Source organism: Salvelinus namaycush, chromosome 19 (assembly GCF_016432855.1).
Source record: "Salvelinus namaycush isolate Seneca chromosome 19, SaNama_1.0, whole genome shotgun sequence".
Classification (NCBI taxonomy): Eukaryota; Metazoa; Chordata; class Actinopteri; order Salmoniformes; family Salmonidae; genus Salvelinus; species Salvelinus namaycush.
The window spans coordinates 32,350,645-32,374,013 of record NC_052325.1 but is presented as its reverse complement, the minus strand read 5'-3'; the positions used below and the strand labels follow the sequence as shown (position 1 = coordinate 32,374,013).

General features: G+C 43.9%; 1 protein-coding gene across 2 annotated transcripts; it reads right to left on the bottom strand.

Annotated features, from left to right (window-relative positions):
* Positions 1-85: 85 nt before the first annotated feature.
* Positions 86-21,698, bottom strand: ccdc80 (coiled-coil domain containing 80). 2 transcript variants are annotated; one of them, XM_039014849.1, is made up of 10 exons: positions 21,425-21,698; positions 20,270-21,303; positions 19,156-19,874; positions 18,610-18,972; positions 18,277-18,433; positions 14,598-14,734; positions 6,459-6,610; positions 5,898-6,001; positions 3,663-3,746; positions 86-1,130 (listed from the first exon to the last, which is right to left on the bottom strand). In XM_039014849.1, exons 2-10 carry the CDS (start codon positions 20,961-20,963, stop codon positions 811-813), a joined length of 2,730 nt encoding a protein of 909 aa, XP_038870777.1. In that variant the 5' UTR covers positions 20,964-21,303; positions 21,425-21,698; the 3' UTR covers positions 86-810. The 2 variants fall into 2 exon arrangements, with proteins under 2 accessions (XP_038870777.1, XP_038870776.1); XM_039014848.1 differs by having other exon boundaries at positions 20,270-21,698.
* Between the last annotated feature and the right edge of the window lie 1,671 nt (positions 21,699-23,369).

The following is a 23,369-nucleotide window of genomic DNA, read 5'->3' as shown; positions in this document are numbered from 1 at the left end:
AATGGTTACTGTGTGCGTAAAGAACCTCTGACTAGACATTTATACAAATTACTGAGATGTGTATTAACTCAGAGAAACTGTTGATTGTAAACAAAGTTTTATTTGTCATAAAGCACAACGGAGTATAAATAAGAACAATGTGTAGCAACAGGAAACTTAAACGAGTTGAAAATTCATCTTAGAAACACAGTTATAGCTCTGATATTGATAGCCTCAAATAAAAAATCCAATAAATACAAAGGTTTTGACTTATCTTTACGCTTGTATCTACAATAAGGTGAAAATTAACATTTGGTCAGGAATGGAATTGAAGTAGACTGATAGAAAATGTGAAATGTTGATAAGTTTTTCGATTGTAATTCTTAATACACAAGAACAAGACTGATATAAAGAAAGATTGAGATTGATGACATCGCTATCCAATCCTTTATTTCCTTCTAGTTCAAAACCAGGAAGTACAGAGCTAACCCCTTACCCTTTAACCCTGTGCATAAACCTCCTGAAAACACAATCCATTAATAAGGAGGCGAGACAAAGTTTATACTCATGCCCCTCACACACACACATGCCCAATTTTAATTAAATATCTTTCCCCTAGCCCTAGATACTTACTGCTAACTTGTAGACCAGATTCAAGCGACATGGTGAAAATCCCATCTAGACTACCAGAGGGCTTGCTTACACCTATCTGATCCATTCAAATCTACAAAGGGCCATCAAGAAGCATCTATGAGATTAGGCAACATACTCCTTAGTGACCATATCATTGCTGATAGACTATTGACTATTGACACCCTCTCCCCGACCCTTTTAGTAACCGTATCCCTGGTGATAAGCGTCCTGGTAACCGTCGTAGCCATTGTGATGGTACCCGTAGCCCCCATACTCGTCTTCGGGGCAGCGCATGCCCAGTGACTGCTGGATGGCCATCTCCTGCCTGCGGAGCTGCATGGAGTCCACCAGGTCGTAGATGTTGGCCATGGACCACATGGGGCTCGGGTACCACGACTTGACGTTGCCGTCCTTTCCCACCAGCAGCATGGAGAAGTACTCTGGGCTGATCTGGAAGTAGTTGCGAATGTCTTTGACCAAGGCGGCAGAGAGGCCCTCACGTTCCACCGTGGCGCTGCCTGGAAGGTGGAGAGAGCGATGGAGAGAGTCAGTCAATAGGCTTTGGTATGTTTGATATCTTTGACTAAAGAGGCATTCTCGCTCCATGGCCAAGCTGCCTCTCTAGAGTTAGAAAAGATTAGTTTGTGTTAATACTGCTATGGAAGAATTGAATTTCATATTATCCATTTAATGCGAAAGTGTGTGTGGATTCATTTCGTTGTCTTTTAAAGGTTTCGCTAAATTCAGCACCTCTGCCCCATCATCTTCCCCTGCAAAACTACCACTTCACTCAAGGAAAGCATTGATGGGTATTCCGAGTCTATTCAGTGAGCCGGATTATTTGGCTCCGTTTAGCTAAAAAAGACCTTTATTTAGCTCGCAAACAGTTCTTTGTTCAGTGGTGCTTAAAAATACCAAATCCATTATGTAAAGCCTAGAATGTTGCCTGCAATTATGTCATATCATGATATGCAAGTACAATTTTTACCTGACCATTTTTACCTGACCATTTTTACCTGACCATTTTTACCTGACCAAAAAAAATGAAGAAATAAAATGTAATGCACTGCAAAAATATGTGTGGACCAGAATGAGGCTCTCTCCTCACTACCAATTTTTACTGCAGTGAAGAATTACAATCTTCAGAGAATGTTTTTACAACGTATCTGCAGATAATCGTTATCGGGAGCTCAACAACCAGTAGTAACAGTATGTAAATGAGGGAGCCAATTGAATGGCTCTCGCAGATGCGATTCGGTTCCCGACATTCACCAAAAAGATCAGTTCAAAAAGAGCTGTTCGTTCACGAATGACCCATCACTAAAGGAAAAGTCCATAAAGAGCTGTTCGTTCACGAACGACCCATCACTAAAGGAAAAGTCCATAAAGAGCTGTTCGTTCACGAACGACCCATCACTAAAGGAAAAGTCCATAAAGAGCTGTTCGTTCACGAACGACCCATCACTAAAGGAAAAGTCCATAAAGAGCTGTTCGTTCACGAACGACCCATCACTAAAGGAAAAGTCCATAAAGAGCTGTTTGTTCACGAACGACCCATCACTAAAGGAAAAGTCCATAAAGAGCTGTTCGTTCGCGAACGACCCATCACTAAAGGAAAAGTCCATAAAGAGCTGTTCGTTCGCGAACGACCCATCACTAAAGGAAAAGTCCATAAAGAGCTGTTCGTTCACGAACGACCCATCACTAAAGGAAAAGTCCATAAAGAGCTGTTCGTTCGCAAACGACCCATCACTAAAGGAAAAGTCCATAAAGAGCTGTTCGTTCGCGAACGACCCATCACTAAAGGAAAAGTCCATAAAGAGCTGTTCGTTCACGAACGACCCATCACTAAAGGAAAAGTCCATAAAGAGCTGTTCGTTCGCGAACGACCCATCACTAAAGGAAACGTCCATAAAGAGCACATAAGAATACTATTTGGCAGGCTAGAGAAATTAAAGGGAGGGTTTACATATTTCCTCCCTAACACTCCGGCCACAGGAGCTGTCTGCGTGCTTGTGCAGCAGTGAGGGGTGTATGGATAGAGGGCCGTGTGTGTGGTGTAGGCAGCAGCATCAGCAAGTTTTTTAGGTTGGGTCCCCTACCACAGAGGAGACATCAAACAGGTAGCATGGAGAGAATACAGAAGAAGCAGCTGGGCTATAGGGACTTGGACTGGGGGAGACAGCAGGAGTTAGGGCTGAGGCTGGCCTACCTGCCTGCTGTGTCAATAAAACAACATCAGAAATTCAACATCATGGCTGTATGAACTGATTAAACTAAACATAACACATACAGCCCCATTGACCTTCCACTTGTCTTGTTTTGTTTAATCTTCATACAGCCATTTCCCGTATGCAGTTTAATACAGTTGAAGTCGGAAGTTTACATACACTTAGGTTGGAGTCATTAAAACTAGTTTTTCAACCACTCCACAAATTTCTTGTTAACAAACTATAGTTTTGGCAAGTCGATTAGGACATCTACTTTGTGCATGACACAAGTAATTTTTCCAACAATTGTTTACAGACAGATTATTTCACTGTATCACACTTCCAGTGGGTCAGAAGTTTACATACACTAAGTTGACTGTGCCTATAAACAGCTTGGAAAATTCCAGAAAATTATGTGATGGCTTTAGAAGCTTCTGATAGGCTAATTGACATCATTTGGGTCAATTAGAGGTGTACCTGTGGATGTATTACAAGGCCTACCTTCAAACTCAGTGCCTCTTTGCTTGACATCATGGGAAAATCAAAAGAAATCAGCCAAGACCTCAGAATTTTTTTTTAGTGTATGTAAACTTCTGACCCACTGGGAATGTGATGAAAGAAATAAAAGCTGAAATAAATCATTATCTCTACTATCTCTCCTGACATTTCACATTCTTAAAATAAAGTGGTGATCCTAACTGACCTAAGACAGGGATTTTTTACTCGGATTAAATGTCAGGAATTGTGAAAAACTGAGTTTAAATGTATTTGGCTAAGGTGTATGTAAAGTTCTGACTTCAACTGTACATATAGGTGGTGTGGAGACAACAGGGTTCTTACCGTTGATTGGATAGAGCTCTAGGACTCCTCCCTGGTCCACTGCCTCCATGCCAACCAGCTTCAGGATGGAGATGTGTCTCAGGCCTGGGTCACCATGGAAACCACCACCACATCGATGAACACACAGCAGATAGGACATAATAGCACATTAGAACAACAAAATAATATTTGCATTGCCCACCCCCTCTTTTACGCCGCTGCTCCTCTCTGTTATTATCTATGCTCAGTCACTTTAAAAACTCTACCTACATGTACATATTACCTCAATTACCTCGATTAACCGGTGCCCCCGCATATTGACTCTGTACCGGTACCCCCTGTATATAGTCTCGCTATTGTTATTTTACTGCTGCTCTTTAATTACTTGTTCCTTTTATTATTTATTCTTATTCGTATTTTTTTAACTGCATTATTGGTTAGGGGCTTGTAAGTAAGTATTTTACTGTAAGGTCTACACCTGTTGTATTCGGGCACATGTGACTAATACAATTTGATTTGATTTGATTAGTTTAGAAGAATGTATGTTATTTATCTTTGTGTAGCCTAATATTAATCAACCAATCAATATACATGCAAAAACACAGATATTGAAACAAACAATTCTGAAAATCAACCTGCAATAGAGCATGAGGGAAATATGATAATGATGAGCATGGTTTTGAGTGTTTTACTCTACACAGAGTATTGACACACTCACAATCAACTCTAGTTATTAACACCAATACTGAAGTTCTCGTGCACCACTGATTGTTCGTTTTTTTATTTTCATGTGGTGAATTTTCCTCTTAGAACAAAACTCCAAACTGGTAACGCAGCCAGTCTTACATTCAGAACCTTTCATTGTGCGTTCATTGTGTTTGCAGGCATGTTTCCCCACACACTGAAAATATAATGAGTACATTGGTTGAATCACCAAAACACAACATAATGACATCTTCTCAACTTAGTTATTTTAACAACCAGTTTATCCAGTAGCAACACATTTAAGACCCATGTTTCAAAATGTCCCTTGGAATGTAGTATGCTACAGAACATTAAATGACAGTACATTACACTGTTTTCACATTAGGCAATACACTTGCACTACCCATACAATTTTACTCAACATCAAATTTCCATAATTTCTATCTCATGTGTGATCAAAGGTGTGATCATTGAATACATCTTTCAAAATGTAATCAAATTAAAGAAATGAAAAAAAAACAATATTTAGCAGGCATTAGTTTGTATCAAGCCTGTCTTGAACATTTGGCCATAGGTTGTCATCGAAATCGCAGTAAATATCATTGTTGGTTAAGGGCTTGTAAGTAAGCCCTTACAGCCCTTACACTACAGCCCCTTATAAGGGCTTGTAAGTAAGAATTTCACGGTAAGGTCTACACTTGTTGTATTCGGCGCATGTGACAAATAAAGTTCGATTTGATTTGTTCATACATCCCGGAAAACCCTTTTTGCATGGTTATTCCTAGCCTGACATACAGTACCAGTCAAAAGTTTGGACACACCTACTCATTCAAGTTAAAAAAAAAAAATTTGTACTATTTTCTACATTGTAGAATAATAGTGAAGACATCAAAATTATGAAATAACACATATGGAACCATTTAGTAACCAAAAAAGTGTTAAACAAATCTAAATATATTTCATATTTAAGATTCTTCAAAGTAGCCACCCTTTGCCTTGTTGACAGCTTTTCATAGTTTTGATGAAAGCCCCCCCCCCCCCCCACCTAAAATCCTATCTGACTGTATGGCCTTCCTCTTGCTCTCTTTGTTAGTATTATCTTTTACCAGATCTAATGTGCTATATTCTCCCTCATCAATTGTGTGGGTGCGTGTCTCTGTCCCTGAATGCGTATGCACATGTCTGCGAGAAACAATTATAATGGTCCTCCTCAATCTCAGTGACTGCCAACACTTATATTATGACTACTAAAGTATATGTGTTTACCTATCAATCTAAAATTCAACAAATGGATAGAGAGCCTAATGTTCTTCTGTATGAGATCAGGTCTGACTGGAGGCTGTTGTAAATCTAATATGATTTACACATACTTTGAACCACAGGGAGCAGTGTGTATGTGTGTGTGTGTGTGTGTGTGTGTGTGTGTGTGTGTGTGTGTGTGTGTGTGTGTGTGTAACAACCCCTAGGCACTAGACTAGTCACTTCCTGTAGATGGGATAAATATTGTTTAAGGAATATGATAATAACTCAACAATTCCTTCTTATACTCACCCAGGTTGCAGGCTTGGCTGGTCAGGGCATAGAGTTGCTGCTGATAGGCCCATTCCTCATCGTTGGGGGCGGAGATTACAAACAGGCGACGCCTCCAACGGAACCTGAGAACCCAAAGACGGAACTAGGATGAAAGATGTAGATTAAACAGTCATGTCATCAACCAAGTCATTTTCTGTCCAAACTCCAGACCCTTTGGCTCACTGTCAGACTGGAATTTAGTCTCTATTGCAACAAACCACAGTCAATCTGTTGAAGACAGAAATATAGGACCATAGTCAATCAATCCAAGACAATGGTGTTAACGTAGAGTACTAGAAGTACAGGCTCGTGCATACTGTCCGCCATCAGAGCCAAGTTTAGCTCATAAAGAACTGTTGAATTTGTGGTGCAGGTGATTTAGTGTGAATATTCATGTTGACTACAAATTCTGACCACAGCCTCCTCAACGAGACCCCTGCCTAGCTTGAGACAATATTCTCACTGGCTATGAGCTAATGACTGTTTAAAATTCCAGACGCTGCCACAGCCATCAGCAAGACTAACGTGCACACACACTACCTGGAGAGGAAGTTCTCCAGTGATCTGGGTTTGTCCTCCTTCTTGCAGACAACTCCGTCTCTCTTCTGCTGTTCCATCTCTCTGATGCGAGAGGAGAAGGTGTCGATGTAATCAAACACAGCCTTCATGGCGATCGGGACCTCGTAGGATTGCTGTTAGAGGGACAAACACACATCAAGACAGAAAAAAGACAGTGGACCAAAAAGATAAGCATTGGAGGATTTGAGTGTACAATCCTTATTCGATTCTTTAAGTTGTCAGGAGAAAAACATAACAAATGCTATTCCTTTGTTATACCTATCCCAGTATTCCTAGAAAATTGTGTATCCTTTATTCCTAAAAAATCTGTATGCAAATGAAACAAGACACTGAGCCATGTTTTCGATGAGAATCAGATTCCCTTCACACACAGCAAATTTGTGGGTGTTAAACTATTGGAGTTGAGTTAAAAAGTGTTGTGAGTGTTATATCTGATTCTAGTGGGGTTAACACCAGTGGGATTGAAATTGACACCACCTGCGGTGAATAAATGGAATTGAAATTGAGTGTTGTTACTCGACTGTTGAGTTAATTTCCGTTAACTCTCTCAGAGTGAAAAAGACATGGGTGGGGCCTCATTATTATATTTCCCAGCATGCTTTGTTGCAGGTTGCTTTTTAGAATAGTTTTAATATCTATGTTTCTGCATGCACAATGATTGATTAATTGATCTTATACTACACAAAGATAAATAACATAAATGTTTCTAAGCAAATCCAATCTGTAAGTGGTTGGATTTATTTAACCCATTATTGAGATGGTTTAGGTAGTCTCATTGATCAACCTTTCCTACCTTGGCAGTCATTTTAACTGCAGGTTGCGGGGGATTAAAAGTTCAAATTCTTCAATATCCTATGGCTGGATTTGAATAGGAATTATGTAACACTTTGGAAGCCAGCATAATATGACTTGTTGATGTGGCCGGCAAACCAGGAGTTTCAGACAACTGTGTTAGGGTGAAACTTGAATGTTGAAGTATGGTATAGTCAAAAAAAGTCATTTATTGTGATAAATAATTACATTTTGATGATAAAATATAAATTTAGGCACTCTCTGAAAGCTACGGGACTGAAAGCATTTGAATGCAACAGTCATGTCTCTGTCACTAGCAAACACAGTCATGGGTGGTACAGGTACCTCTAAAATTAACTTGAGTGGCACCCTGGAAAATAAATATGCAAATAAGGCTTTACACCCTACAGTGTTAAAAGAACAACAAAAAATGAGTTACGGTAACACCACAGGTGTTAATTCCATAACACTGAGGAAGTGTAACAGCATCTGCCCTAATAAAGTGTTAATTTAAGTCCAAATTTGCAACACCCATGGTCAATCAATCAATCAATTTTATTTTATATAGCCCTTCGTACATCAGCTAATATCTCGAAGTGCTGTACAGAAACCCAGCCTAAAACCCCAAACAGCTAGTAATGCAGGTGTAGAAGCACGGTGGCTAGGAAAAACTCCCTAGAAAGGCCAAAACCTAGGAAGAAACCTAGAGAGGAACCAGGCTATGAGGGGTGGCCAGTCCTCTTCTGGCTGTGCCGGGTGGAGATTATAACAGAACTATGCCAAGATGTTCAAAAATGTTCATAAGTGACAAGCATGGTCAAATAATAATCATGAATAATTTTCAGTTGGCTTTTCATAGCTGATCATTAAGAGTTGAAAAACAACAGGTCTGGGACAGGTGGCGGTTCCATAACCGCAGGCAGAACAGCTGAAACTGGAATAGCAGCAAGGCCAGGCGGACTGGGGACAGCAAGGAGTCACCACGGGCGGCAGTCCCGACGCATGGTCCTAGGGCCCAGGTCCTCCGAGAGAAAGAAAGAGAGAAGGAGAAAATTAGAGAGAGCCAAGATTTTCAAAATGTTCATAAATGACAAGCATGGTCAAATAATAATCAGGAATAAATCTCAGTTGGCTTTTCATAGCCGATCATTAAGAGTTGAAAACAGCAGGTCTGGGACAGGTAGGGGTTCCATAACCGCAGGCAGAACAGTTGAAACTGGAATAGCAGCAAGGCCAGGCGGACTGGGGACAGCAAGGAGTCACCACGGCCGGTAGTCCTGACGTATGGTCCTAGGGCTCAGGTCCTCCGAGAGAAAGAAAGAGAGAAGGAGAAAATTAGAGAGAGCCAAGATTTTCAAAATGTTCATAAATGACAAGCATGGTCAAATAATAATCAGGAATAAATCTCAGTTGGCTTTTCATAGCCGATCATTAAGAGTTGAAAACAGCAGGTCTGGGACAGGTAGGGGTTTCGTAACCGCAGGCAGAACAGTTGAAACTGGAATAGCAGCAAGGCCAGGCGGACTGGGGACAGCAAGGTGTCAGCATGCCCGGTAGTCCTGACGTATGGTCCTAGGGCTCAGGTTCTCAGAGAGAAAGAGAGAACGAGAGAATTAGAGAGAGCATACTTAAATTCACACAGGACACTGGATAAGACAGGAGAAGTACTCCAGGTATAACCAACTGACCCTAGCCCCCCGACACATAAACTACTGCAGCATAAATACTGGAGGCTGAGACAGGAGCGGTCAGGAGACACTGTGGCCCCATCCGAAGAAACCCCCGGACAGGGCCAAACAGGAAGGATATAACCCCACCCACTTTGCCAAAGCACAGCCCCCGCACCACTAGAGGGATATCCTCAACCACCAACTTACAATCCTGAGACAAGGCCGAGTATAGCCCACAAAGGTCTCCACCACAGCACAAACCAAGGGGGGGCGCCAACCCAGACAGGAAGATCACGTCAGTAACTCAACCCACTCAAGTGACGCACCCCTCCTAGGGACGGCATGAAAGAGCACCAGCAAGCCAGTGACTCAGCCCCTGTAACAGGGTTAGAGGCAGAGAATCCCAGTGGAGAGAGGGGAACCGGCCTGGCAGAGACAGCAAGGGCGGTTCGTTGCTCCAGAGCCTTTCCGTTCACCTTCACACTCCTGGGCCAGACTACACTCAATCATATGACCTACTGAAGAGATAAGTCTTCAGTAAAGACTTAAAGGTTGAGACCGAGTCTGCGTCTCTCACATGGGTAGGCAGACTGTTCCATAAAAATGGAGATCTATAGGAGAAAGCCCTGCCTCCCGCTGTTTGCTTAGAAATTCTAGGGACAATTAGGAGGCCTGCGTCTTGTGACCGTAGCGTACGTATTGGTATGTACGGCAGGACCAACTCGGAAAGATAGGTAGGAGCAAGCCCATGTAACGCTTTATAGGTTAACAGTAAAACCTTGAAATCAGCCCTTGCCTTAACAGGAAGCCAGTGTAGGGAAGCTAGCACTGGAGTAATATGATCAAATTTCTTGGTTCTAGTCAGGATTCTAGCAGCCGTATTTAGCACTAACTGAAGTTTATTTAGTGCTTTATCCGGGTAGCCGGAAAGTAGAGCATTGCAGTAGTCTAACCTAGAAGTAACAAATGCATGGATTAATTTTTCTGCATCATTTTTGGACAGAAAATTTCTGATTTTTGCAATGTTACGTAGATGGAAAAAAGCTGTCCTTGAAACAGTCTTGATATGTTCGTCAAAAGAGAGATCAGGGTCAAGAGTAACGCCGAGGTCCTTCACAGTTTTATTTGAGACGACTTTACAACCATCAAGATGAATTGTCAGATTTAACAGAAGATCTCTTTGTTTCTTGGGACCTAGAACAAGCATCTCTGTTTTGTCCGAGTTTAAAAGTAGAAGGTTTTCAGCCATCCACTTCCTTATGTCTGAAACACAGGCTTCTAGCGAGGGCAATTTTGGGGCTTCACCATGTTTCATTGAAATGTACAGCTGTGTGTCATCCGCATAGCAGTGAAAGTTAACATTATGTTTTCGAATAACATCCCCAAGAGGTAAAATATATAGTGAAAACAATAGTGGTCCTAAAACGGAACCTTGAGGAACACCGAAATGTACAGTTGATTTGTCAGAGGACAGACCATTCACAGAGACAAACTGATATCTTTCCGACAGGTAAGATCTAAACCAGGCCAGAACTTGTCCGTGTAGACCAATTTGGGTTTCCAGTCTCTCCAAAAGAATGTGGTGATCGATGGTGTCAAAGGCAGCACTAAGGTCTAGTAGCACGAGGACAGATGCAGAGCCTCGGTCTGACGCCATTAAAAGGTCATTTACCACCTTCACAAGTGCAGTCTCAGTGCTATGATGGGGTCTAAAACCAGACTGAAGCATTTCGTATACATTGTTTGTCTTCAGAAAGGCAGTGAGTTGCTGCGCAACAGCTTTTTCTAAAATTTTTGAGAGGAATGGAAGATTCGATATAGGCCGATAGTTTTTTATATTTTCCGGGTCAAGGTTTGGCTTTTTCAAGAGAGGCTTTATCACTGCCACTTTTAGTGAGTTTGGTACACATCCGGTGGATAGAGAGCTGTTTATTATGTTCAACATAGGAGGGCCAAGCACAGGAAGCAGCTCCTTCAGCAGTTTAGTAGGAATAGGATCCAGTATGCAGCTTGAAGGTTTAGAGGCCATGATTATTTTCATCATTGTGTCAAGAGATATAGTACTAAAACACTTAAGTGTCTCTCCCGATCCCAGGCCCTCGCAGAGCTGTGCAGATCCAGGACAGCTAAGCCCTGGAGGAATACGCAGATTCAAAGAGGAGTCCGTAATTTGCTTTCTAATGGTCATGATCTTTTCCTCAAAGAAGTTCATGAATTTATTACTGCTGAAGTGAAAGCCATCCTCTCTTGGGGAATGCTGCTTTTTAGTTAGCTTTGCAACAGTATCAAAAAGAAATTTTGGATTGTTCTTATTTTCCTCGATTAAGTTGGAAAAGTAGGATGATCGAGCAGCAGTGAGGGCTCTTCGGTACTGCACGGTACTGTCTTTCCAAGCTAGTCGGAAGACTTCCAGTTTGGTGTGGCGCCATTTCCGTTCCAATTTCCTGGAAGCTTGCTTCAAAGCTCGGGTATTTTCTGTATACCAGGGAGCTAGTTTCTTATGACAAATGTTTTTCGTTTTTAGGGGTGCAACTGCATCTAGGGTATTGCGCAAGGTTAAATTGAGTTCCTCAGTTAAGTGGTTAACTGATTTTTGTCCTCTGACGTCCTTGGGTAGGCAGAAGGAGTCTGGAAGGGCATCAAGGAATTTTTGTGTTGTCTGAGAATTTATAGCACGACTTTTGATGCTCCTTGGTTGGGGTCTGAGCAGATTATTTGTTGCGATTGCAAACGTAATAAAATGGTGGTCCGATAGTCCAGGATTATGTGGAAAAACATTAAGATCTACAACATTTATTCCATGGGACAAAACTAGGTCCAGAGTATGACTGTGGCAGTGAGTAGGTCCAGAGACATGTTGGACAAAACCCACTGAGTCGATGATGGCTCCGAAAGACTTTTGGAGTGGGTCTGTGGACTTCTCCATGTGAATATTAAAATCACCAAAAATTAGAATATGATCTGCTATGACTACAAGGTCTGATAGGAATTCAGGAAACTCAGAGAGGAACGCTGTATATGGCCCAGGAGGCCTGTAAACAGTAGCTATAAAAAGTGATTGAGTAGGCTGCATAGATTTCATGACTAGAAGCTCAAAAGACGAAAACGCCATTTTTTTTTTTGTAAATTGAAATTTGCTATCGTAAATGTTAGCAACACCTCCGCCTTTGCGGGATGCACGGGGGATATGGTCACTAGTGTAACCAGGAGGTGAGGCCTCATTTAACACAGTAAATTCATCAGGCTTAAGCCATGTTTCAGTCAGGCCAATCACATCAAGATTATGATCAGTGATTAGTTCATTGACTATGACTGCCTTTGAAGTGAGGGATCTAACATTAAGTAACCCTATTTTGAGATGTGAGGTATCACGATCTCTTTCAATAATGGCAGGAATGGAGGAGGTCTTTATCCTAATAAGATTGCTAAGGCGAACACCGCCATGTTTAGTTTTGCCCAACCTAGGTCGAGGCACAGACACAGTCTCAATGGGTATGGCTGAGCTGACTACACTGACTGTGCTATTGGCAGACTCCACTAAGCTGGCAGGTTGGCTAACAGCCTGCTGCCTGGCCTGCACCCTATTTCATTGTGGGGCTAGAGGAGTTAGAGCCCTATCTATGTTGGTAGATAAGATGAGAGCACCCCTCCAGCTAGGATGGAGTCCGTCACTCCTCAGCAGGTCAGGCTTGGTCCTGTTTGTGGGTGAGTCCCAGAAAGAGGGCCAATTATCTACAAATTCTATCTTTTGGGAGGGGCAGAAAACAGTTTTCAACCAGCGATTGAGTGCTGAGACTCTGCTGTAGAGCTCGTCACTCCCCCTAACTGGGAGGGGGCCAGAGACAATTACTCGATGCCGACACATCTTTCTAGCTGATTTACACGCTGAAGCTATGTTGCACTTGGTGACCTCTGACTGTTTCATCCTAACATCGTTGGTGCCGACGTGGATAACAATATCTCTATACTCTCTACACTCGCCAGATTTAGCTTTAGCCAGCACCATCTTTAGATTAGCCTTAACGTCGGTAGCCCTGCCCCCTGGTAAACAGTGTATGATCGCTGGGTGATTCGTTTTAAGTCTAATACTGCGGGTAATGGAGTCGCCAATGACTAGGGTTTTCAATTTGTCAGAGCTAATGGTGGGAGCCTTCGGCGTCTCAGACCCCGTAACGGGAGGAGTAGAGACAAGAGAAGACTCAGACTCAGACTCCGACTCGCTACATAATGGGGAAAACCGGTTGAAAGTTTCTGTCGGCTGAATGAGCGACACCGGTTGAGCATTCCAACAGCATTTCCCTCCAGAAGCCATGAGAAAGTTGTCCGGCTGCGGGGACTGTGCGGGGGGCTTTATACTAACGTTACTATCTGTACTTACTGGTGGCACAGACGCTGTTTCTTCCTTTCCTACACTGAAATTACCCTTGCCTAACGATTGCGTCTGAAGCTGGGCTTGTAGCACAGCTATTCTCGCCGTAAGGCGATCGTTCTCCTGTATATTATGAGTACAGCGACTGCAATTAGAAGACATCATGTTAATGTTACTACTTAGCTTCGGCTGTTGAAGGTGTTGACGAACCATGTCCAGATAAAGCGTCCGGAGTGAAAAAGTTGAATGAGGGAAAAAAGTTGCGATGGAAAAACTAAAAATATAAACGGTAATTAAAAACAAAAACAAAACAAAAAACGTAAAGTTGTCAGCTAGCAAAGTAAAGTAAAGTTGGCAGCAAAACGCACAGCAACAAAACGCACAGCAACACGTCTGCAGATTCAACAGGAAGTGACGTCAAGAATGTCAAGAGCACAATACTTGGTGGAAGCAACCCATGGTGTTAGGGACCCAACACTCTTGGGGTTTTAGTTCATCAACACTTTGAAAAGTGTTAGTCATATACACACCAAGAAAGTGTTACATTTAACACTGTGGGTGTTCAAATTCTGATCTCAAATTTGCTCAGTTCAGAATGTGATATTCCCCAATGCAGCATTACACACTCACAGAAGCACAGGCACACAAACTTTCTAATGGATCAGGTGAGGGTCTGCTGCCATGGATACAGTCTCCCTCACTGTTTTTCGCATTCCCTGTCACTCCCCTCTCTCTCTCTCCCTCTCTCTTACCCACACCATGTGCCCTGTAATGTTAATAGAATTTCCTGTCTGTACTGACAGCATTAGAGGGTTGCTTGCACACTGGCGTCTTTGTTTAATCCGCCTGAAAACAGCCTGGTGGTTTACACACACACACACACACACACACACACACACACACACACACACACACACACACACACACACACACACACACACACACACAAACACACAAACACAGCTGTTGGGAGAACGTCATGATGTGTGAATTAAACCAGTGTTTAATCACGGCAGGATGTTTACAGTATGGAGAAGGCAGGTCAGCCAACATGAGTCTATGTCTAATTGGCCAAACAGAGAGGTTAGGTGTATGTGCTCCATTTAGCTCACTTGGCAAGATGGTTGGGTCGAGTAGTAGACTTTAGTTCTAAACGGAATGGTCCAAAAAGTGCGGACTCCGACAATGCGGTGTGCCAGATTGCAAAATAATGCACGCCTAGTAAGACGCCTAGAAAAAGAGAGAGAGAAAGAGCGAGACAAAACCCACCTTGGCTCTCATGTCAGTGTCAGTGAGAACCATGTAGAAGTCGTTAAATGTCATATAAAACTCCTTCCTGAGCTCTGTGATCAGATCCTGGTTCACCAGGTCCTCCTGACGAAGACCCGTCATAGGCTTGTCGTTCTCTGGGAGGGGAAGAGAAGGAGAAGGGAGAGAAGAGAGCGAGAGAAAAATGAGAAACAGACAACCAATTAAAATTGAGTTTAGTACAATTTAACAGACTCCTGTCCAGAGCAACTCACAATAATGAGTGCATTTTCAGATAAGGAAGCTAAAACTACTGCATAGTACAACCAGAGTCATGGGGAAACAGGGATTGGACATCCCACTTCCTACCAGAGACTGGATGGGTTGACATATGTTTCCCTCATAATATTTAGGAGAGGTGGAGTCATGGCCTTATTAGTTATTATTGGTTACACCTATCCCTGTCTCTTCAGCTCTGCAAAAATAGAGGTAGGGTAAGGAGGGGACTACTGGGGGAATTGACGGTTGATTTTGGGCGAGCGTCTGTTTGAGGTAAAATAGATCTACCACCCAAAAGGAGGGCAATGGTGTGTTTACTCTAGGCTTACTGCTTCCTCTGAGAAGACACACACACGAGCGCGCGCGCACGCACACACACAAACACACACTGAGGCCATCTCTATTACCAAACATTGGCAATATTCTGTATCAAACAGAGTGAGAGGGAGATGGCTGAGGAGGAAGAAGCCAATCTAGATTGTTTGTCTTATTTTTATTTCCTTCAACTCTTTGGAATGTCTCACTCCCTTTCAACATGGATATTCCTTAAAAAAAAAAAGAATGCTTGTTGGGGCAGACCGGATTGCATCTCAGACTACATTCCAGATCTCGCTCTGTTTTCCTTTGTTTTGATTGGAATCCCACCCAAAAGACCACAGCTCTCTTCAACATGAGGGAATGACAGAGGCCATTTGTTGACTTACTGTATGTTTTGACTGGAAACCCATCATTCTCCACCCCAAGGATTTTCTTTTAAACCCAATGTTTCCTGATGTGATTGAGAGGATAAGGACTCCAAATTTCTGCTTTATACTATAAACAGAACTGGTCACCTTTTGAAAGCATACAGCAATATATATGAAGATGTTTTCAATCCACAACCATCCCCCTTTCTACAGAAAACAAATGGTGTCTTCCTATGGATTACATATACAGTATCTGTAGCGCCATGGTTTCTAAGGCAAAGCGGTGATCCATCTATCTATCCTGAACAGGAATATCCTCATGCAGGAAGTTGGCTTGATCACATGGCTTAGAGGAGCTAACACAGCTAGCACATTTGGTTCCTTGGAAGTTGTGGGAACGTATGTTTTTGGTTTCCCATTGGTACTGGGAATGAAGCCATAAGTTTCCTGACTTTTTAGGATGCAGGGAGGTTCTGAGAACGTTTCACTATGGTTCCCTGAAAGTTTTCTTGAGAAGTTTTCTTAACATTCTGATGACGAAATGATTAGTTATTTGAAGGTAATTAAATAACGTTCTGAGAACATGTTTCCATAAGACTTTTAATAACACTGCTAGCTTAATTTGGGTTAACTGTTCTGAACTCCAAGCACAGCTAGGACACATGGAAATTCATTAACTTATGCTGAAGTACTGAAATTCCCACCTAAGAAACATGGTTCTCAGAACGTTATGTGCAATCTGGTTATCCTGCACCATTCCCAGAACATTGTGCGATGGTTGTATGCAAAATAACTATCGGATAACCCCACTCCAAGAAACAAATGGTTCATGAACATTATGTGCTAGCTGGGACTGTAGTTACCACTTACACAGCCCACAGCTATAGCCCTTAATCACAGCACCCTGTACACACACACCCTGTACACACACACCCTGTACACACACACCCTGTACACACACACCCTGTACACACACACACACACACACACACACACACACACACACACACACACACACACACACACACACACACACACACACACACACTGACCAATGCCTCAAAGTCTGCATTACACTCAAAGGTAAGGATGATGTCATCCAACACAGGGAACCTTTTTCCAGCTGTGAAAGGACCATTTACACACGGACACACACACATCCGCACGAACACACACACACGCTCACCCGCACGAACACACACACACATTAACCCTTGGAGCGATGCTCGGAACATAAAACTAACCACCGTCCGGTTTGTAACATGGGTGGGTGTGACATCACTTCAAAACTTTCTGGCATTCCGTCTGTGGAACATGTCGTTGTGTAGAATCAGAGGGAATAATAACGTTTTATACAGTAGGGCTGTGTCCTGACATTAACACATCCTAACTATAGGCTGGAGGCAGGATTCAAATCTCCATAAAACTACAAATATTGTCGCTTGCCAAGCCCAATTTACAACGCAAATCTCATAAGACGCATTTGTAATCTTGAGCCATCTGAATAAGTAGCTTTGAAGAAAATCAACAAAAGGGAGACTCTATTTCATCTTGAAGATAAGCCATGTAAGCTAACCCAAGACACATGAGTGTGTGGTGAGCTGTGTGTGTGTGTGTGAGAGAGAGAGGTGACCTAACTCTAGCTTACACATTAGCTGCAGAGGAAGCAGACTTTCCCAATGTCACCAATGATAAACTAGGAAGGTATTCAGCCGGGATCGCCACCCACCACACACACACACTGGCGGACTTACCATTAGGCAGAAGAGGCAATTGCCTCAGGTCTCACATTATCAAGGGGCCTAATGAGCTGAGCGTAAAAAAAAATATATATATATATATATACAAATATTACAATAGTTTTTCTGCTTGAGGCCCCCCTCATGCTCCGCTCGAGGCATAATACATAAATATGAATAAAAATCCCCTTCAAAAGCTGTCTGTTTAAGCTAGAGATATGCATGGGCTGAATCTTAATCCACTGCATCCGCCGATGTCTGCCTTCCGCATCGGTGGTGGAAGGTGGCAGAGCTACAGAGGTGTTTCTCTGTAGCTTTTTCTCATGAAAACGTCTGTAGCGATCGAACGGTTTGGCCAATAAATGATTATGCCCATTCTATGGAAAGGTGAGACTCTCACAAACACAAAGCCCCCCTTCCGATCCGTGTGGGCACATGCGCGAAGCACTCATGGCGAAGCAGTGAAAGCCTTTGTGCACCATTAACTTTCATGTCTGGGACTCAGAAGGCTTTGGCGCTGTCACCACATTGTGTCTTTGCAATGGTAGTGTCATCCTGTTCACAGTGTTATTGTGTCGAGCCTCTCTTATTGTTTGCTGCAGACTCACTCCAGACACCTGCTAGCCTTCTGTTCTATCAGAGGAGTTTAGGATAGCAGGGGTAAAATCAGGACAGGGCAGTAACAGCAATACAGGACACCTACTGTAACTTAAGGGCTCAATTGAATCTGTATCGCCGAAGTTCAGCGCTATAGCGCGTTTGAAATCTAAAGGCAATGTTCCCACGTTCGCGGAGACTGCATTTACGGTATGCCGGCTGAATCAGAAATTACCTTTACATTTCAAGTGTACTATAGCCGATACGGACTGTTCTGTCCTGTACAGGCTACGTGTAGTAACAATAATAATAATACATTACATTTATATAGAGTTTTCAAGGACCCAAAGTCACTTAAACTTTTCCTGCAATAGTGTGTTAGTAGAGATGTGTACATACCCAGCTGGTAGTGATCTATCTTCATTGTGGAGTTGGTGACAGAGCCAAAGATGGTGATGATGGAGACTTTCCTGATGGCCATCTCACACACCGTCTCCAGGTACTCATCCCTCTGTTGCACATACATAGTGCTCTCCTCACTGGGGGCCGTTATGATCTGGAGACACACACACAGAAAGAGACTGGGTTAGACACACACACACACACTGCTGTGGAGATTGTGTTTATAATAGACAGTGGGGATGGAGAGGATGGGGACTGATTTTACTACCCTGCCCTCGGCAACACTGCTGTGATAAGAATCTAGACAGGCTGCAAAACACTGGTACTTACCACAAGTCGTCTCCTGTTCTCAAAGTAGGTCAGGAAGGAAGCCAGGGAACCCTTAGGAGGCGGAGGCTTCTTGGTGGGTTTGTGGTACTCCTCTTTCTCGTGATTCTTCAACACCTTCTTTCCGTTCTTCTTCCCGTTGTTTTTTCCCTCCTTCCCCACCTTCGCTCCTCTCCTCTCTGCCTTGTCCCTCTTGGTGGCCTTTTCCGGTTTGCCGTTCTTTTTCTTCTTCTTCTCAGTATTGTCGTGTTTTCCCTTGTCCCTCTTGGTTGGGCTGACCTCTGTGTTGACCTCTGTCTGTGTCTCTGGGATGCTGGCGGTGGGCCGGCTTGATTCATAATTCTCCTCATACTCATTATTCAACACCTGGAGAGAAGAGAGGAGAGAAGAGAAGAGAAGAGGAGAGAAAAGTAGAGGATAGGAGAGAAGAGGACTTTATTGATCACCAAAATCAAGCCTGATGCAACAAATGCAACAGAGAACAACATACAGCAACATTCTGTCTCAACATCAATGTAATAAGTGAAATGTAATAAGTCAACTGCATACCTTCCCATTCTTCCTTTTGGTAGGTTTGCCCTTGGTGGGTTTGTGCTGGGTGGGTATCACTCCGGCCGGTTTACGGCCGTTGTGGTCCTTCCCCTCCTTGTCTGTTCGGTTGTCCCCAGACGTGGTGGTTTTGGGCGGGTACCTCGCCCTGTCTCTCCCCTTGTCTCTGCGGTTATAGGGCTCAGGCGTGGTCCTAGGGGCAGGCAGCCAGTGAGGGGTGGTTTGGGCTTTTGTGGGTCTCTGGGTTCTGGTGGTAGTGGTGGTGGTCTGTCGTGTGGTCACAGGACGTTTAGTTGTGGTTGTTGTGGGCTTTGGTGTGGTTGTTGCTTTCGTTGTTGTCGTGGTGGCTTTTGTCGTGGTCGTCGTGGGTCTTGTTGTTATCGAAGTTGTCGTTGGCCTCGTTGTCGTCGACCTCGTGGCAATGGTGGTGGTTGTTGTGGGTCTCCTCATTGGCTTCCTCGCAGGCGGCTTCCTCTCTGGGATCGGGTCTACCTGTCCACCTGTTTCAACTTCCATCCCTGAGTCTCCACCCCCACCACCCACTTGGCCCTCTACTCCCGCCCCTTTACACTTCTGGACGAATCCCTTCTGTCGGATCTTCTCCAGCTTCCTCATTGGTGCCTGGTCGATGACCTCGTACATGGCCTCCAGCCTGACTGGATAGGGGTACCTCTCCTCCACTTGCAGTGTTTTCCTCAGGAGCACCATACCAAACTTACCTGGACAGGACAGGGTGACAAGTTTCATTTACTGAGTAAAGTAGACTAGCTAATATGGCTTTGGCCACAAGCAACATGCCGAAACGAGAAAACCTCAGCAAGCATGCTGTAAGCATCCCAAACTTACCTGTAAAGACTCAGATTTATGTTATTAATTTTCACTGCTTGTCAGCATAAAACATGCAGTAAACATACAAATAGCCAGCATCACACCAAGCACCCCCATAACCCCCACTCCTAACACCAAGCACCCCCATAACCCCCACTCCTAACACCAAGCAGGTGTTGACAGATCTGAATGGCAGGTTCAATCTAGCCCCCCACAGAGATTCTCTTAGATCTGCTTACACTGAAGGAGTAGGGCTAGGGGATGTTTCCAGGTGGGCCAAGCCTACCTTTCTCCAGTTTGAGGAAGGTCATGAGGCGGGGGATAAGCACTTTGTCCAAAGGTTCCTCCATCACCTTCCCCTCGCTGGTGATCCGCCTCACCTTCCCACCCATCTCCCCCTCCTGGTGGAATATCACGATCTGCTGCACGTGCCTCTCTGCCAGCTCACAGTACACGTCTGGCTTCAGCAGTGTCATCATCAGCCGGTAGTAACCATCTGAGTCATGTGGAGCAGAAATCACTAGGACTCGGTTCTTCCCTGCAAAGCTCGCCAGGAGGTTAGGCGAGCCTGCGCTGCTTGGCAGTCGGGTCTGTCTGGCCCTCGCCCCGGGAGTGCCTTCATCCTGAAACATGCCAGACTGGAGGGGAGCCATCTTCCCAGCTACCCTCCTCCCTGCTGCCCTTGCCAGCGCTCCACCTCTCCTGCCCTGTCCAGACCCAGTCCTGGGCTGAAGAACAGAGACCTGGTCCGCCTGCATGTCCTCGTCGCGCCTGGCACTGATCCCGGAGGGCACCGAGGGGGAGCCGGGTCCTGGGCGGGTTCCTCCCACGCCGACAGTGCGCTCGAGCTGCAGACGCCCGGTATTGAGTTTGGTGCGTTGGCGCAAGGGAAACCTTCTGAGGTGGGCCTGTTTGTCGGCGTGTCCTGCCCACGCTAGCAGACACAACAGGGACAGACCCAGGACAAACTCTCCCCGCATTATTGTAAACTGTTAGTTACAATAAACAACCAGAAAGAGAGAAGAATATCCAATAGTGGACATGGGACCTGTGTGCGTCTTTAGAGCATTTATGTTAAATAAATAAGAAATAAAGTCCAGCGCAGTAAAAAAAAAACTGAGTGCAAGAGAGAGGCCAACACTTTATTATTGTGTTTTAAAGCATGCCTTTACTTTTTGCAGTGGAACACCAGCCAAACCCAAACCCCACTTCACCAGCCTGCGATCAACCTGAGAGCCGCGTGAAAACGCAGACAGGAAAACTCACCAGAGAGGTTCTAAAATATCCAAACCAGGCACCAATTGACGGAGTCAGCAATTCCTGAAAAACATTCGGGGTATTTAGAAACCGTTAATCCAAACTTCCAACTTCAGCTCTCAAAATAACCACACAAATTAGGAAAATACGCGGACTTTGCCAATTCTGGAAAAAAATTTCATACCATTTATAAACTCTGAGTGTACGCGACATTTTAACATCCACAAGTAAACAGATATACAGCACTGTCTCGAAAACAATTCCGTGTTATTTTATTCTCGGACCTGACCATTATTTAAAAATATCGTTTTTTCCAACTATCAAAGTAATCCAACTAAAAAGCAGGGCGTTTTACGCATAGCAAGCCTAGTCCGATTTCAAGAGGAAAACCTGCACAGAGTGGCTCTTCTGTATGGGAAATGCGTCTCCCTCTTCTTTCTCCCGACTCCCCAACCTAAACTACAGAAGCTATCCCAGTAATGTCGACACCTTTAAGCCTGCCCTGCCTCAGACTCTCCTCGCTAGCGCAGTGGCGCTATACCAGCCTGGCCTCATAGACTAGACGTAACATAGTAAATGTAAATCTAGGAGACAAACATTTGTGTCAAATCAAGACAAATCAAATCAAATTGTATTAGTCACATGCGCCAAATACAACAGTTGTAGATCTTACAGTGAAATGCCTACTTCGAGCCCCTAACCATCAATGCAGTAAAAAAAAAAAGTAATTAAAGACCAGAAAGTAAAATAACAATAGGGAGACTATATACAGGGGGGTACTGATACAGAGTCAATGTGCGGGGGCACTGGTTAGTTGAGGTAGTATGTACACATATGTAGAGTTAATAAAGTGACTATGCATAGATGACAACAGAGAGTAGCAGTGGTGTAAAGAGGGGGAGGGGGGTAATGCAAATTGTCTGGGTAGCCATTTGACTAGATGTTCAGGAGTCTTATGGCTTGGGGGTTGAAGCTGTTTAGAATGTTTATAGGCTTATGTAGCCAAAATTTATCTATGATCGTACGCTATCCATTTATGTTTTTTGTATGCTATTTTAATATGAGAATTAACCAATGATATCAGGCCACAACCGGCCATGATTACAGACACCTGTGTGTCTTTTTTCACTATATAAATGAGTCAGTGTTTGTCATTATACCCTGATGAAGACAGCTTGTCTGTCTAAACATTGGACATAAATATTTTTGCATCTGAGCTCCTAGAGTGTGCAGGTCTCCTTTATTTTTTTAGAAGCCTCTTGGATCTAGACTTGGCGCTCCGGTACCGCTTGCCGTGCGGTAGCAGAGAGAACAGTCTATGACTAGGGTGGCTGGAGTCTTTGACAATTTTTAGGGCCTTCCTCTGACACCGCCTGGTATAGAGGTACTGGATGGCAGGAAGCTTGGCCCCAGTGATGTACTGGGCTGTATGCACTACCCTCTGTAGTGCCTTGCGGTCAGAGGCCGAACAGTTGCCATACCAAGCAGTGATGCAACCGGTCAGGATGCTCTCAATGTTGCAGCTGTAGAACCTTTTGAGGATCTGAGACCCCATGACAAATCTTTTCAGTCTCCTGAGGGGGAATAGGTTTTGTCGTGCTCTCTTCATGACTGTCTTGGCATGCTCGGACCATGTTAGTTTGTTGGTGATGTGGACACATTTACATTACATTTAAGTCATTTAGCAGACGCTCTTATCCAGAGCGACTTACATTTAACCTTTATTTAACTAGGCAAGTCAGTTAAGAACAAATTCTTATTTTCAATGACGGCCTAGGAACAGTGGGTTAACTGCCTTGTTCAGGGGCAGAACGACAGATTTGTACCTTGTCAGCTCGGGGATTTGAACTTGCAACCTTTCGGTTACTAGCCCAACGCTCTAACCACTAGGCTACCCTGCCGCCCCACGACACCAAGGAAGTTGAAGCTGTCAACCTGCTCCACTGCAGCCCCGTCGATGAGAATGGGGACGTGCTCGGTCCTCTTTTTCCTGTAATCCACAATCATCTCCTTTGTCTTGATCACATTGAGGGAGAGGTTGTTGTTCTGGCACCACATGGCCAGGTCTCTGACCTCCTCCCTATAGGCTGTCTCGTTGTTGTTTGTGATCAGGCCTATCACTGTTGTAT